Here is a 17,010-nt window from a genome sequence, read left to right as displayed (position 1 = left end):
GGGAACCTACATGTTGAAAGTATGGGACATATGTAAATAAATAATCCATTGAATTTAAGTAGAATTTAGCACGCATAATTTCCACTAGATGTTTTTGTCTTGACTAAAAAAAAGTGTGTTTTACGAACACACACACACTTAAGATGTACAATGTGAAAGGACTGTAATCATTGTTCTTTTTATTGTTTGCTAACATTTGTTTCAGGAATCTGGTGATGGAAGAGCATTAACAGAATGTAAGGATTCTGAAATGAAAAAAGGGCAGCAAATTCCTATTAGGAAAACAGGGCAAATGGCTACAGTCCATCGCCGATCTTCAGAAGACAGACATGAAAAAATAAATAAAGACAGTCTTAATGTTTCTTGTTCAAGTGAAAGCACAACAAAATCAGGTAATTAAAACTAAAAATGTCCTTTTTTAAAAGGCATTTTAAAGCGTAATATAAATCCATGGAATAAAATACTGTTGTGGTGTAGTGGCTAGAGTGTTTGACTGGGAATCAGGAGATCCAGGTTATAATCCCTTCTCAGTCATGGAAGCTCACTGGGTGACTTTGGGACAGTCACAGACTCTCAGCCCAACCTACCTCACAGGGTTGTCGTGAAGTTAAAATGTTGAGGAGGATTAGGTACTACACCTTGGGTTCCTTGGAGGAAAAAAGGTGGGATATAAATGTAATCAATCAATCATTTTATGTATTGCTGTTGATGATGCAGTATAACTTATGAAGAAATGGCAAATTTGAATTCTTAAACTATTGTTTTTTGTGTTAAAAGTATATAATCAGTGTGTGTACATACTGGCCTAGGAAAATTGGCTCCTTGGTTATGTAGATCATTTTAAGATGCAGAATTACAAGCAGTGACAAGTCAGAGAGCTGCTTATGGTGGTCCAAGGGATGCTTATTGGAGTTGTATCCCACTGTAGGCAAGTGGGCAAGTTGCCCTGTCATGCTAGCACTAGAATCTTGCAAACTAATTCTTCATGAAAACACGCTCTGAGTCTGTGATTGAAGCTTGCATACCTTGACGCAAATTCCATTAAAGAACTCTGGTGTAATTGTTATCAAGTTGTTACATTTGCTTGTTATCCTGTACACCAGTTCATTCCTTGATCTTTTTGTTAAGAGAATTTGGTAATTCAAAATTACTTCCCCATTGCATGTTCGTTCAGAGGGAATTTCATAACGATCCCTTCCCTTAAGCCTTGTGAGATTTTGAATTCAAGTTAATGAAGCTATCTCACAGTGCTACTTTGATGATATTTTAATGTAGGTGTTCAAGATAAACAGGAAGTCAAGAAAAAGAGAACAGAGAAAGGAGGAACAGTCAGTAATGTGCACCCACCTACTGCCTCTACATCCAAACCTTCTGCTGATCAGATAAGGCAAAGTGTTAGGCAGTCGCTCAAAGAAATCTTGGAGAAAAGGTATGGATGATGCGCCAAACCAGTTGTTATTTCCATTGTTGTTAACTGAAAAAAATATATGTGGCCCCGTTCAGACAACACCGTTAACTATGCTGTTAACCGTTTTATGGTTAAGCAGCATGGTTAACGGTGACATCTGATGTGTTTTTCTTAACCAGGCACACCTGTTAACCACATTGTGAGCAGCCTCACTAACCCTGTTACGCAGCATGGTTAGTGGCTCAGCATGTCATCTGACAAGCACCTGTAGTTAACGGGCTGAAATAATAGAGGTAGGACTATAGAGTAGCCGAAATAGCCCAGTCTGGCCTAGGCTGAAGGCTGTGGGTGCCATTTTGCATTATCAGCTTACTTTTTCTTGCAAAAAATGTACTTTAAAGGGTCGCATATTGAATCTACTACTGTTTTACTTCCCCCCTCTTATTGTGAGGCATATAGCACAGGAATTGCTAACTTTACGGACCAATTAATACAAGTAATGGCTACTGACACTGCAGATTGACCTAAAATGGCGGGCTCCTAGCGCAAGGACTGCTGGCATACAGTTTGGAGATTTCAGAGGACTCAGGAGCTCATCTAACCTGTTTGTGCTTAGCGTGTGATTAAGGAAAACTTAACTACAAAAGGGTTAATGATGTTGTCTGCTAGCGTTCCACACGTGGTTAGTCTTCACCACAGCTGAACATGGTTAAGCTAACCACAAAGCCCTGAATGTTGTCTGAACAGGGCCTATGTGTATTTTTCAGGCTTGCAGACTCTACGTTGAAGATTTCTGAAGAAAGAGCAGCAAAAGTTGCAACTAAGATTGAAAAAGAACTATTTTCCTTTTTTCGGGATACTGATTCCAAGTACAAGAATAAATACAGAAGCTTGATATTCAATCTCAAAGATCCAAAAAACAAGGTATATGTTGTCATCTGTTAGCTATGGGCAGTATCCAACAATGCCCATGTCTTAGGTGGGATCACTGCTAGCACAGTGGGAAGTTAGTGCTTCCTAAAGCGATCCCAGAAAAAAGTCAAAACACTGGTTACTGGATCAGGGCCGGTCACTGAAACTCGCAGAAGGGAGATCCGCTGGCCTGGCCTGTTCCGGAGACAAGCATTTCAGCCTGTTTCTGGGATTACTTTAGGAAGCACTAGCTTCTTGTTGCACAATTGATTGGTTCTGTGGGCACAGAATAAGCAGAGGCACAGTGGCACTATTGGATACTGACCTGGGTAACCTGAAATCTTTCAAGTAGTGCTTGTTTTTCTTATGGGGGCTAGCATGATTTACTTTATGATGTTCATGGTTCCTTTTCTTCTTCTGTTTCTCCTTCTCCACCTGACACACACGCACACCCCCCCCCCCCACCCCGGTAAGTCTGTGACCCAGTTTGCACATAACACAATTCATGGCTTATTTATTTATTTAAACATTTTTATAGAGCCACCTCACCATTTCCAGCATTTTGGTGCTTTACAATAAAAACACATTAAACAGTTTAAACAGTTTAGCAGTTTAAATACAAAGAAGCCTACCATTGTTTAATCCATGATTTGTTAAGGCTGTGTGGGAGCAAGTGAGCATGCTGCCTCAACACTCCTGCTTTGTATCCATTGCCAAAACAACCCAGGAATGCCCTGTTCCTGGGTTTTTTGGTGTGACATGTGAACCCAGAATTCTGGGTTCCTGAAAGGGAAACAACCAGAGTTTTAGCCCAACAGCAAACCATGGCTTAAAACACTTGGTTGTTTGGTGTTTGCAATATGCATTCCCTGTGTACATTGAATGTGTTTAAAATCCAGTTCATTCTATAGATCCATTTTTGGGAGTACGTAGAAGCTATATCTCTGCTCAAATTCTATGGGCAAAAAAGAGAAATCAACACTCCTCCAAATCTTTTTGGGGGTGCTGGGGGAATTTCATTTTCCCCCAACCAATATAGCTCGAAAAATAGTACCATTGAAAACTCAGTTTTTAGAGACATGTCCTTTTAGATAGCTTAGACATTATTACTTCTAAAAACATTAACTATATTAAAACAAATTTTGCTTGTAGCTTTGCTGGAAACTGCATAACACTTTAATAGAGCCACCAAAGCCATTTATGTTGGTGCAGAATTTCTGTAGAGCAGCCTTTCTCAGTCTAATGCCCTCTACTAGATGTTTTGGATTACAACTCCCAGCATTCCTTTCAATTGATGACACTGGCTGGGGATGATAGGAGTTGAAGTCCAAAACATTTGTTGGGTATTAGGTTGGGAAAGCCTATTGTAGAGCACATAGGACAATTTTACAAAAGTTACATACAGGTGGAATTAAAATATCTAGCATTCTTGCTTTTATGGTTGAATTTACATTAAAACCTTGTGGTTTTTTGGGTTTAGCTATAACTAATTACCTGTTGTTCTTCCAGATACTATTTAAAAGAGTATTGAAAGGTGAAGTTACTCCAGACCATCTCATAAGAATGAGCCCAGAAGAACTGGCTTCCAAAGAATTAGCTGCATGGAGGAAAAGAGAAAACAGACACGTATGTCTTATCTATAAATACTTAATAGGTCACCTATTTCCTGGTGGTAATTTATTCAAATTTCAAAGATTGTGTTAGATCTCCCCCATCCTCTGTGGATTCTGAGTTTAAAATTTACTCTCAGATTGCAAAAGAACTAAGGTTGTTTGATGAATGTTTCTACCAATTCTGAAATTCTGAGATTTTGTACTTTAAAATGTAGTTTGTTCTCTAAAAATGGTTGTAGTTTCCAGGGGTGAGAATAGAGATTGAGCTGCTGGAACTTTCCCCCCCCGAATCACAGTGTGTGTAGATGAGTAAAAATAGTATGTGCTGAGTATAAAAATAATGTAGACAGCTATCTTATTTTGAGTCAGTCCATTAATCCATCTAGCCCAGGATTATCTGCCCTGATTGGCAGATGCTCTCCAGGGTTTTAGGCTGCAGTTTTTCCCACCCTACTTGGGGATTGAACCTGGGACCTTCTACATGCAAAGCATGTACTTTACCACTAAGCTACAGCTTCTCCCCATAGGAAAAAGTCCTAGTTCTGTCACCAAAGTGATGGTTGCAGGTAGTGACTAACAACCACTCTGAAATCTAATGGTTTCTTTCTTCAAACATCAGCCACAGTGTGTGCATTTTAAATAAGACAATGTTTTAAATGAGCATGAACTTATATGTGCTTATCTAAAATGGTTTTTAGTAAAAAGGTATGAGAAAATACGAATTTGATTGATGTAAAATTATCATTCACATGACTGCTAGGAGGTAGCAAAGGGGAAACAGTATTTCTCTAGCAGATTGCTCTTAATTGATGGCCAGGCCTGTAGAGATGGCAAAGATTTTTGGGGAAAATAGGTGAAGTATATACCTGTGGGCTCTGTTCACACAGCTTATTTCAGATCTCTTCCCACTTCCAGCTATTCGTGGAGGCCAGGCCAGCATGGGTTGGAGGCTGGGGGCAGTTGGTTTCCTCTCTTCAGTAGTATCACTAAGTTAAATCCCTTTATTTTTTCCGATAGAAGTGAATGTTTTCCAGGGGGGAAATTAAGGTATGAATTTGGCAAGGTACTGGTGTGCATATGTGTGGGTAGATCCTGTTGAGGGGTGAGTCACCAGTATCTGTAGCAGGTACCAAGTTTGAACTGTTAACTTCTGCAAGCTTTACTTTGTCTCAAAGGAGTGAATATCTGCCGATCTTCAACTTTATATGGGAAAAATAAACTGAAGAGCAGTGCCTGTCCCCATATTTACCACTGGTGAAATCCTGTGGAGTACAGCAACCTTTTCCAACTTAGTGCCCTCCAGATGTTTTGTTTTGGACTACAGTTCCCAGAATTCCCAGCCATTGACCATGCTAGCTGGGGTTCATGGGAGTTGAAGTCCAAAACATCTGGTGGGTACCAGGTTGGGGGAGGCTGGTGTACAAAATGTAGTGTTGGAACATGCATGTTTGTGGGCAGTATTAAAAATGTTCATGATTGATACAATAATTGGCTATCTACTGAAGAAAGTTATTTCAGAAATCTTTCCATCCTTGGCAGCTGAGGGAAACTGGAGATCATGGCTGCATTCAGATTTAACACTAAATTATGGTTTATCATTATGTCAATAAGCCTTGGGTTTGTCAGCTCCCACACTCCTCTCTTCTAGCACAGCTACAAGGAGATCAGAAGCTTTCACTTCTTTTTTTAACTATGCTAAGTTTAGTGTTATGTCTGAACCTAGACGAACTGTGGTTAGTCTTAGCTGTGTTTTGCTGAAACAAGACAACTTTAGACTGTGGCTTATCAAGCCAGCTTGCTTCAATAAACCATAATTGAGATTAACCATGGTTTAGGGTTTGAACATAACAGAAAAATATGGTTAATTGAAAACAGAAGTGAAAGCTTCCAGTGTTATCATTGTGGCTGTGCTGGAACAAGGAAGGGTGAGGAAGGAGTTCATGAGCCCAAGGCTCATGCACATAACACTAAACTATAATTTAACACTCTTACTGAAGCGGGCCAATAGCTTTCTGGCAGTGAAGCAGCCATTGAATCATTACCTCTACTATCTATCACTTTTCCTAGATCCTCTACCTACTAATCTTGCTAAGCAAATAATGCAGAAGAAGATATTATTTTTCATTTCTGACATAGACTTTATTTTTGTATCTTAGGGTTTCAAATCTTAACTCTTCTTCTGGTGGTGGTTTTATAGGTTTTCATGCTGTATAGCTAATCTGTTCTCTGTTGTTTCTTGATAGACAATTGAAATGATTGAAAAAGAACAGAGAGAAGTTGAAAGGCGACCAATCACAAAAATTACTCACAAAGGAGAAATAGAAATTGAGAGTGAGACTCCAGTAAAAGAGCAAGAAGCAGTTATAGAAATTCAGGTAAAATTTAGTTTTATTTACATAAACTTGTGTATTTAAACCCAGCAAAGCATTGATTTTGTTCAACTAGGTAAAACATTCCTTTTGCCTAGTGGTCCTAAGCCGGGGTGAGTAACCTGGAGCCCTTGGCCTAATTTCAAAAGCCCTCTGCATGCAATCCGTTCAGACCTCTGGCAAGAGTAATCACTCCCTTCCCTAGTAGCCTGCTGTGTATTAAGGAAGAAGGGGAGGAAGGGAGAGAGAGAGAGAAGAGAGTGGCAAAAAGATAAAAAAAGGTGACTCATCCACTTTTGGCTCTGGCCCTGCCCTGCCCTCTGCTGGCTTTGGCCCCTGACAGACTTTTTCCAGAGTATAGATGGTACATAGTGGCTCCTGCAACTATGAGTGCAATCCTAACCCCCAGACCTTGAGGGTGTTAGGATGGGGAAGTTAATCCCTTCTGCTGGTAGCGAGAGCACCTTTGACCTGGTGGCCTCTGTTAGGCCAGAAGAAAGTTCTGAGGGCATAGATCTACTGCCAGCAGTTTTTCCACCAGGGATAGGCCCTGAAGCTGGGCATTCCAGGGTCAGGTGACCTTGGATCCACTAGACATCTTCGTTCTCCCAATATGCCCCAGAATTAGGCTCCTTGCCTACATCCTTGCCTACGGCTTCACCCACTGAAACTGGTGATGTTGGGGGGAAAAGAACTGCCAGTAATGAAAAAAGGTAGTACCATCCCTCCCACTTCTGGCTGTGGCTGGCATGAGAGCCAGTGTGGTGTAGTGGCTAAGGTGTTCTACTGGGAGTCGGGAGATCCGGGTTCTAGTCCCCACTTGGCCATGGAAACCGACTGGGTGACTTTGGGCCAGTCACAGACTCTCAGCCCAACCTACTTCACAGGGTTGTTGTGATGATAACATGGAGAGGAGGAGGATTATGTACGCTGCCTTGGGTTCCTTGGAGGAAAAAAGGAAGGATATAAGTGTAATAAATAAATAAACGAGGCAGCAGAGTTTTGGAAGTGGTGGATGATCTGCCACCCTCCACCCCCCACATCCCATCCCCACTTAGTATTGCTCTGCCAGTTGAAACTTACTTGGCACAGTGTTATCATTTGTCATTGTTATCTTTTTGTAATGCAGAATATTTTATATAGCAGTATTAACAAATTGTCTCCCCATGTGCAGGAACCTACTCCAGTTAAAGTTGTGGAGAAGATGGAGGAGATTGAAAAAGATAAAGAAATAGATGAATCCGCCACTCCTGATACGACAAATCAACATAAAAACCATTTGTTTGATCTTAACTGTAAAATTTGCATAGGTAATACTAACTAGCGTGTTTAGACATTAGTGTTTGCTTCTTGATTTGCCTAGTCCTTTATAGAAATGTTCAAAGCCTGCATTTTTAATGACAGCCAACAGGATTTGTAAGCGTTATAGCAAGAATTGTAATTTAATATTGTGATCAGATATTTTTTGCTGGTCTTGCATGAGTAGTGCTTTACTGAAGCTTTCTAACTTACCTTTTCAAGGTCGAATGGCGCCGCCTAGTGATGACCTTTCTGGGAAAAATGTGAAAATTTCAGTTGGAGTTGCCCGAAAACCATCAGACAATGAAGCTGAAAGCATAGCAGATGCGCTTTCTTCAACAACAAATATTTTAGCTTCGGAATTATTAGAGGAAGACAATGAATTGCCAAATCCAGCACTTGCTTCTACTTCAAGCTCTAGGTAATCTATTTGTGATAATCTATTTATTACCTAGCTAATATTATGTGTGAATTATATACATAAATAAACTACATAGTTTGAAATAAGGTGCTGTATTACCTTGGCAGGAATGCTGCATTCTCTAGATAAGAATAAGGAGTGAAATGTTTCAAACAGAAGTGCAAATTAAAAACTGCTTAGATTTACAGAGAGACTTGAATGTGTGACTCTGATATATGAAGCTTCACTTAGTAATGCTTTGTATAAGATTAACACATCAGCATCTGCATTTCTGTTGTAGATGGGATGGTCCTATGTTTGTTTTATACTTTGAATGGTTTTAGTTTTTGTGAACCGCCCAGGGAGCTTCGGCTATTGGGCAGTATAAAAATGCAATAAATAAACAAATAAATTAGACATGTTCCACCATTCTTATTCGTGCACAGGAATGAGGGGTCTGAAGCCAGACATTTCCTTCTTCCTGCAAATGGTGTCCCCTTCCTACCTTCACAGGGACATTACCTTCCCAGTTTTCTTCTCTAACCTGTCCATGCCTTTAGAATCTTTGTGGCATGTTTGCTAGGTATTGGCATCTTTTCTGGACTAGACTGGGAGCTTCAGACAAACATGACACTATTGTTCTGCTATGAGGGTCCCCAAAAGGGAGAGCCGGTCTCCATGCAGTGCTTCCCCACTGGATCTGCTCAACTATCCACCTATCGTATTAGCTGCCTAAACTCACCAACCTGGAGACAGTATGGGCTCATTCCACTACAGCTTGTGTTCAGGGACTTACAGTGATAGACCATTGTTGGGCTGCTATATGGTTCCAGCCCTCTACTTTCATTCGGCATTCTCAGCAGGCTATCTGGGCCAGATTGGACACCTCCTTTGGAAGGGCTGTGCTCTGCTTTCTGGCTTCTTAGCTCCTGCCCTCCTCCGATAAGTAATCTTGCTATGGGACTGCATAGAGATCATGAAGAAGATGGGCTGCATACCTGTAACTGTAGTTCAAATGATCAGTTGTACAGTCACACAATCCACCCTCCTAATCTTGTCTCAGGGGTTCTTTTGCAACGTCTACACTTTGCTTCCATTTTTATAGCCACTTTGTTGGTTGGAGGTTTGAACTGAGTGGGAAGCCATGCCACTTTGAACAAGATGTGAAACGGAGCACACGCCGAAATACTATTTCTAGCTTTAGAAGCATCCCGAATTAGGCTCTGCATAGGCACAGAACCCATACGTTTGACTGCACAAATGACCCTTCAAAGAATACAGTTATAGGTAAAAGCATATCTTAGTTTGCTTTTCATCATTATTATCAATTCTCAAGATCTTTCCAACCAAATACTTCCCGTATTTGTAGTAAAATCCAAGCAAACATCTTGATACTGGTACTAATCTTGCTTTGGCTATTGGGCGGTATATTTATTTATTTATATTTATTTATTTATTTATTTATTGCACTTATATACTGCTCCCATAGCCAGGGCTCTTTGGGCGGTTTACAGAAATTCTAAAATTAAGATTAAAACGAGTATACAAAATTTAAAATTTCTAAAACATAGAACATACACACATAAAGCATTAAAAACCATTAAAAACTAAAACGTGGGTAATTAAGATGTGCCGCCATAAATAAATAAATATATTTCTTTTAATGTGAAATGTTCCAGAGGCTGTCTTGTTTCTTCTTCTGTCCCCCGTCCCCCATGTCATGGAATAGGCCTCTTGTAAACATTACTTTTTACGCACTCTCATCCTTCAGATCAGAAACACCTGGCACTGTTGAAAGTGAAACACTATTTCTAGCTCGTCTGAACTTCATTTGGAAAGGCTTAATCAACATGCCATCTGTCGCAAAGTTTGTTATCAAGGCTTACCCGATCTCTGGCTCTTTTGAAAGTTTAACTGAGGTAATGTGCTCAATTGCATTTTCAACATTTTTTGAAAACCTCTCTGAATTTTCTTTTCACCAGGGACATTGAATATTTTGAGTATGGCACGGTAAAATGTCTAAGAAGTGCTCATTGTCTTTTCCTAGGAAAGTTTGGAATATACCTATTAGCTTGAACCAGCCTTTCCTAACCTGGTGCCCTCCAGATGTGTTGCACTATAGCTCCCATTTTCCTTGGCTGGGGATGATGGGAGTGGTAGTCCAGTATACCTGGAAAGCACCAGGTTTGGGTAGGCTGGTTTAATGGATGCTTCATGTCCAGTCTTTCTGCACTGATGACGATAGGTGTTAGATGACGACAAGAAGATGTATCATGGGTTTAAACCATAATCTTTATCCAACATCCCTGTACTTTTGGCTGGCATTTTTGATCACTGGATTACTGGGTATAATTTTCTAAAATGCTGTGCATTCAGATGAACTGGAAATTATTTTTTCCTTCACTCTGCATTGAAGTAATGTGTCTTCTGTTATGATTCATGAGAGTATACTGGTAATTCTAGTTTAGTTGTAAAATGGTTAAGTTTATAACTGTGCCTCTTTAAAACTTCTTTAAGGCCATAGCTAGACCTAAGGTTTATCCCTGGATCGTCCAGGGGTCAAACCTGTTCATCTAGGTGACACACAGGGGATCCAGTGCTCAGGCAGGGGCGAACCCTGGATGATCCCAGGATAAACCTTAGGTCTAGCTGTGGCCTAGGATGTTTTAATGTGTATATTAAAACCATTTTAAGAGTGTGTATTGTTTTGCAATAGAGACATCCATAATCTTTTCCCCCCATAGGATTTGCCAGATAGTATCCAAGTCGGTGGCAGAATATCGCCTCAGACCGTTTGGGAATATGTTGACAAAATAAAAGCCTCGGGGACAAAGGTACAAACAAATTTCTTAATTTTCTTGAATTTTTTTAAGTTGATGCTTAAAATGTCCTTTGATTTTCAAGATGTCCAGAATTTCATGCCACTGCTACATTCTGACATAAATTTACCACTATAATTTGTGCTGGATGCAGTACAGAACACAGAAACTACTAGTCTTTTCATACAACAAAGGCTAGTGAAACTGTTCTCTGTCCAGCGATAAATATCATGCCTCATTTTTAGCATATGTGGTGGTGGTTCTGCTTCTGAGATCCCCTCCACAGTCATTTGGAGCAGGGCATTTAGCTTAGTAGTGCCCCACTATGTGGAATGACCTTCCTCCTGCCTGAGATGAGACATCTACCATCACCCTTTATTTTTTCGTGGATATTGAAGACCCATCTGCTTATGCAAACCTTCTCTGTGTAGTATAGTCTTTGTTTTTATGATATGTGCAAACTGCATTGAACTCTTTAGATGTAAGTGGTTTATGAATAATCATAATAGATAAATAATAAATATTTCCTATATATGTGAAATCCAGAGAACTGGTATAGGGGGTCCACAGGGAAACCAAAATATCATGTCAAAACTTATATGGTTTTGACAAAGACTGAATTGGTAGTAGGAAGCAAGAGAGGAACATGACTTGCAAATATGAATAATGGAAACATTCCATGCAAAAACATTGAAATCTTTTGTTGATTTGCTTTGCATGTCTTCATGCAATATTTTCACAATGCCAGGGTGGGCAGCTAAAACTTGCTTTTACTTAAAAATAAAATACAAGATTTTTCATGTTTATTATTTTGCACATTGAGAATACATAACTTTAGCTTAGTCTCCTGGTCTGATTCAATACAATTTTTTTGCAAGAAGCGCTGATTTCATATAGTGTGCATATTCCAGGTTGGCCTTCTTCAGAACAAATGCTGTAGACTTCCACATTAGCCCTGGACCGTTGCATTGAATGGCTGAGCAACAAAGTTGCTTACCTCTAATTATTATCATTTGAGATTGCTTTATAACCACAAGTGGCTTGCGGGACAGGTCACTGGTTTGGCCTTAAACAGAAATGTCCAAAGGAGTGAAGACTCCCCTTCTACTTGGTGGCAGCCTATGATAAACGAGATCTCCCTCCTCAGAGATTTCCCAGGAGCTGAAATCTTGTGCAATGTGAAATTCTCCTTGAGTGGGTAGTAATTTGTTTCTGGTGCATGAAGTTTGAAGGCTTGTTGAGCTTCACTTTTTAAATTCCAAGTGTACATGCTGAGATGGCTTCTCTCTAGCACCCTGGTCTTCCTTCTGGTGTCTTGCAAAAGCTTCACTGGCCACTTCCAAAAGATCATGCCATGGAATGGGAGGAATGGGAAATTGTGCACTCCCTCCTCCTCCCCCCCCCCCCCGCCGCTAGGAGGACCTGCCACTGCCGTGCTTTCTTCCTTTGTGGGAGGAAGGGTGTCCCTGGAGATCACCCACTGTACAGGTGATCTCCAGGGACAGCCCTCGTTCCATAAATTCTGGCTTTGTGGAAGGACTCCTCAGAACCAGGCATTTGGGTGTGGCTACCTGTCTGAAGATTTTGCCAAAGTCTTTTACAATTTGAGAAAAAGTGAAAGCCACTGCTCTGGCACATGTTTCAGAAAGTAAGGACTGAATCCTGGTTTTAAGAAAGAGTTGATAAATTATAAATAAACTGCTCCTCCTTCTCAATAGGAAATCTGTGTGGTCCGTTTTACCCCTGTGACGGAAGAGGATCAGATTTCATACACTTTGCTCTTTGCATACTTCAGCAGCCGAAAGCGTTATGGTGTAGCGGCTAATAACATGAAGCAAATCAAGGATTTATACATTATCCCTTTAGGTGCCTTTGATAAAATTCCACATCAATTGGTGCCTTTTGATGGTCCTGGTGAGTAACAAAAGTAGGTGGGAAATCTGTTTTGGAACCAAGGGATGTTTGGAATAGAGAACTTTAACACTTTAACTGCTAAATTTTCATTATTGTGAAACTCTTAACAGTCTAAGACTGTTACTTTGGGAGCATTCATGAAACTTGTGAATGTGGGAAACCAGCCTTGTAGATTTTTTTTTTTTACAACAAGCATGCATTTTTGCTTCGTTTTAGCTTATGGATAAAGTTAACACTCGTGATTTAACAAGTACAAATTATTTTGCAGGGTAGGAATTCTACCTGTAAGGAGCAACTCTTGAGAGATACATAGAAGTACATTTGATTAGTACAATTAGTAACATCTGTGAATCACTTGAGCTTTTTCAGATTGCGGAGACATAGATAGCTTCCTGATTGAAACATTTTTTCTCTCCTGAGATTCATGTTTATCTTATTAATTATAGTACTGTGTTGTTGTTTTAAATCTAGGCATTGAAGTACACCGACCCAATTTGTTGCTGGGGTTGATAATTCGCCAGAAGCTAAAAAGACAGATAAGTGCAGTTGGTAATACAAGCACTAGCCATGCTGAAGAAGGTCCTGAAAATATGCCACCTGAAAAGAAAAGTAAACCAAGCAAATCTGAAGTCCCTCAGTCTGAATTAGTAGAAAAGGAAGAAGAAAATGACTTCTTTAACTCCTTCACAGCTGTGTTGCACAAACAAAGGATTAAGTCACAACAGTCTGCTACAGAAGAAGTAATAGTGAATGAACCTGTTGTGGAGAGCATCAAACTTGAACCACCAAAGCCCCTGCGGTTCCTTCCTGGAGTTTTGGTTGGATGGGAAAATCAGCAGTCTGCTCTTGAGCTAGCAAATAAACCATTGCCAGTAGATGACATTCTTCAAAGCCTTTTGGATACTACAGGGCAGATGTCTGAACATATCCAACCAGCTGTAGATCTGTTTCCTAGTAAAGATATGCCTTTATCAGATAAACAGGCAAGTGTAAAAGAAGAAAAAATGGACATTCCGATAGTAACTGCTGGCATTGAAGAATCTAAGGGTAAAAAAGACAACGCAAAAGAATCCACTGACAAAATCTTAGCAACTGATACACCAGTAGCAGATGTCTCATGCTCTACAGGAAATCTGACAAGCCTAAGTCTTAAGGGGAAACCACCAGATGTTTCTACTGAAGCATTTTTAGCAAATTTAACGATTCTGTCACAGAACAAAGAAACCAAAGAAACTACAGAAAACAATCAAAAGTTGGGTGACACAGATGTTTCTCAGGAAAGTAAAAGGACCACAGATTTTCCTGTCCCTTCAAGTGTGGGAAAAGGTGTTGGGAGCAATAATATTGGTGTAGCATCTGTTGATAGTATGATGCATAATAGTTCAAAATCTCCTCCCTTCATTAATCTTAAAAGGGATCCAAGGCAAGCAGCTGGACGAGGCCTACAGAACAATGGTTCAGAAAATGAAGGTGAAGGTATTAGAAATGAAGAAATGCAAAATAGTCAACAACCAGAGACTTTAGAAACAGAACAGACAAATATAGATAATAAGCAACCTTCAGATCAGAGTGATAGTCAAGAATGCAAGAAGACACTGGCATCAACTGCATCTAAAGCAGATAGTGCATGTTCCTCACAGCTGGAAGATACTAATCAGTTGCATGAAGAAGCACTATTGCAAAGCATTGAGACGGTACATTCGGTTAGACGAGGATTATTGCCACCACCACCATCATCATCATCTCAGTTTGAAACTGAAAATTCTTGCCAGACTGAATTCAGTACCAAAATACCCAGTCCTGCTGCAAGTGGAAACTTCTCGCCAATCAGGACTCCGCAGCCCAATTTCCAGCACGCTAAAACTACTCCACCTGCTTTTCAGTTCCAAGGGGCTGTTGCCCCTACCTTTCCTCCACAAAACAATCCTGTGTTTGGGTTTCCCCCTCATCTTCCTCCTCCTCTCCTTCCTCCTCCAGGCTTTGGCTTTGCTCAGAACCCTCTGATGCCTTGGCCTCCTGTGCTTCATCTGTCAGGTCAGGCCCCGCATTTTGTTGGGCCAGTTTCACCAGCACCATCTCTGGCTCACAAACAGTCAAGGTTCTCAGGGCCAGAACACTTTTATCAGAATAGAGACACTAGGCGACCAGAAAGGCGTCACAGTGACCCTTGGGGCCGGCAAGCTCCACATGTGGAGAGGGCATTTAGTAGAAGGAAGAGTGATCAGCATAGGCAAAGATTTTACAGTGAATCACAACACCAGAAAAAAGGCAGACATGACTGGGAGCCAGATTCTGAAAGGAATAGACATAGAGATAGAAACCAGGATAAAGAAAGAGAGAGAAAAAGCAGGGAGGAAGGGCATCGAGACAAAGAGAGGTCGCGACTTGCACATAGCGATAAGGACTCTGAAAGCAAATCCTCAAGAGAAAGTAGGAATCCTGAAAAGAAGGATGTTCCTAAAAGTGAAGAGCGTGCTCACGAAAAGGAGAAAGAAAGAGAAAAAAGTAGGGAGAGGTACAGAGAGCGAGACAGTGAAAAGAACCGAGATAGACATCACAAAGACAGGGACCACAGCGACCGAGGGAAAAGCAAAAGGTAAAAGGAAAAGGCACAGGTTGTCTTCTGAAGTTTTAAATGAGCAAGAAATAATCTGTTTTAAATACGTCCTAAAATTCTCTGTAAAAATACATATGCTTGGGTATAACTGTGCCATCAATTCTCCTTTTTTATATTCAGTGTTTAGTGTTTTGTAGGAACAAGTCTGGTTTGGTATCAGTCCATTTCCCATTCATTCATTTGCTTTTATGTTCTATTGACCTAGGAGTAGAGTTGAATAGTCAACATTTTACATTGCTTGTATAGTCAAGATTGTAAGGGTTTCCTTTTAATATGCAATAAAAGGCGCATAAAGGCTCTTTGTCAAATTTGGCTTCAGTTGAGATATTTGCAGCCTATGGTGATTTGTGCTCTCTGTTTGATGATGCTCCTGTTAACTATAAGGATGGATTTTGTACCATTTACTCTTCTAAAACTGTATTGGCTTTTTTTTTTTAATGGACTTTGGCACAGTCTCAGAATCCACATTCAAATTCAACCTAAAGCATAAGCTGAATGCTGTTGAAGACTTTCAAAAGAACTACATGAAAAAAGAGCAGTATTGATCATCAGATATTACCCACGCATCTGAAACAGTTTGTGAGCAGAAATTAGAAGGCCACATGGTCCAATTGTATTAGGGCACATTTATTTTAATAATTTCTTTTTACACCGTTAGCCTTTATGCTACGATTTGTATTAATTTTCCGACCATTTCTCATGCTTTGAAAACTTGAATACCTAAGCTTGTACATGACATTGTGTTTTACTATCCTTTATATTATAAATGTAAATATTTTAAGGGATATTTTGATTCTACAAATGATAAAGCCTTCTCACAGCTGTTGTTTGTTTGACTTTAATAGATGTGAAGCAATAGACTAAACCAACATAACAGAAAGATGTATACATGTGGCTTGGCTTTACAATTCATGACTGGTAATTTTTAATAACCCTAGGGTTTTTAATAAATAGATCAGTAAAATTTTTGTGATTTTCTGTGGAAAATTATAGTATATTACTGTTTCTGTTGGATACCATTGCACTATTCTGTTCAACATCCTGGTTTTGAAGTATTTCGTTAATTACGACATTGTGCATAAAGAACCCTCTTGAGTAAATCACCTTACCTATGAACACAGATTTTTGCACTTTGGTATCAAAAGAAACTTCCAATAATATGTGATTAAAACAAATTGTTAGGCTATTTTAAAATACTATTTAAATCTAACAGCCAGTTTGCAAACCTTGCACATGGCTTTATATAGTCAAATTAAAAATGCTATACCATATAACGCTTGATGGTAGCTTTTATTTTTTAAAATATGACTGTCTAGTTCGTTGGCTATTCAATGGTTTTTTGTTTTTTTTTAAATGTTATGTTAGTTTGAAAGAGAAATGCAAGATCACATTAATTTTGATGTAAATTCTTGTGCACGGGAGGCATTTGAAATAGCGCCCAGCCTTTTTGTATGCAAGCATATAGTGTCCTCTTCATCACCCAATTTGCTTCAGCCACAACTTTATATGTTTCACCAGCACTTATGAACACCCTCTAATCATCAGTGATTCTCAGCTAGCTGGTGTACTAAAGCCAAGTGGCCTGAAAGGAGGAAGTGGTAGATAGATTGCTTTTCCTCTGAGGACTGATCCACCCACTGCCCCTTTCTTCCTACGGCA

The 17,010-nt window shown here is 39.8% G+C and overlaps 1 protein-coding gene across 6 annotated transcripts in view; it reads left to right on the top strand.

Annotated features, from left to right (window-relative positions):
• Window positions 1–16,317, top strand: part of PHF3 (PHD finger protein 3) — a 57,114-nt gene extending 40,797 nt beyond the window's left edge. For all 6 annotated transcript variants that reach the window (XM_063125017.1, XM_063125018.1, XM_063125019.1 and 3 more), the window contains 11 exons: window positions 206–392; window positions 1,276–1,429; window positions 2,176–2,332; window positions 3,830–3,946; window positions 6,177–6,308; window positions 7,477–7,612; window positions 7,824–8,022; window positions 9,773–9,920; window positions 10,746–10,835; window positions 12,539–12,734; window positions 13,206–16,317. In XM_063125017.1, the coding sequence (XP_062981087.1) occupies window positions 206–392; window positions 1,276–1,429; window positions 2,176–2,332; window positions 3,830–3,946; window positions 6,177–6,308; window positions 7,477–7,612; window positions 7,824–8,022; window positions 9,773–9,920; window positions 10,746–10,835; window positions 12,539–12,734; window positions 13,206–15,334 (3,645 nt within the window). In that variant the 3' untranslated portion in view covers window positions 15,335–16,317. The remainder of the gene's footprint in view (window positions 1–205; window positions 393–1,275; window positions 1,430–2,175; window positions 2,333–3,829; window positions 3,947–6,176; window positions 6,309–7,476; window positions 7,613–7,823; window positions 8,023–9,772; window positions 9,921–10,745; window positions 10,836–12,538; window positions 12,735–13,205) is intronic.
• Window positions 16,318–17,010: the final 693 nt, after the last annotated feature.

The sequence above is a fragment of the Elgaria multicarinata genome, chromosome 4, assembly GCF_023053635.1.
Source record: "Elgaria multicarinata webbii isolate HBS135686 ecotype San Diego chromosome 4, rElgMul1.1.pri, whole genome shotgun sequence".
In the NCBI taxonomy this organism is placed as follows: Eukaryota; Metazoa; Chordata; class Lepidosauria; order Squamata; family Anguidae; genus Elgaria; species Elgaria multicarinata.
The sequence above is the reverse complement of the archived record's forward strand: the minus strand, read 5'-3'. Positions and strand labels throughout refer to the sequence as shown.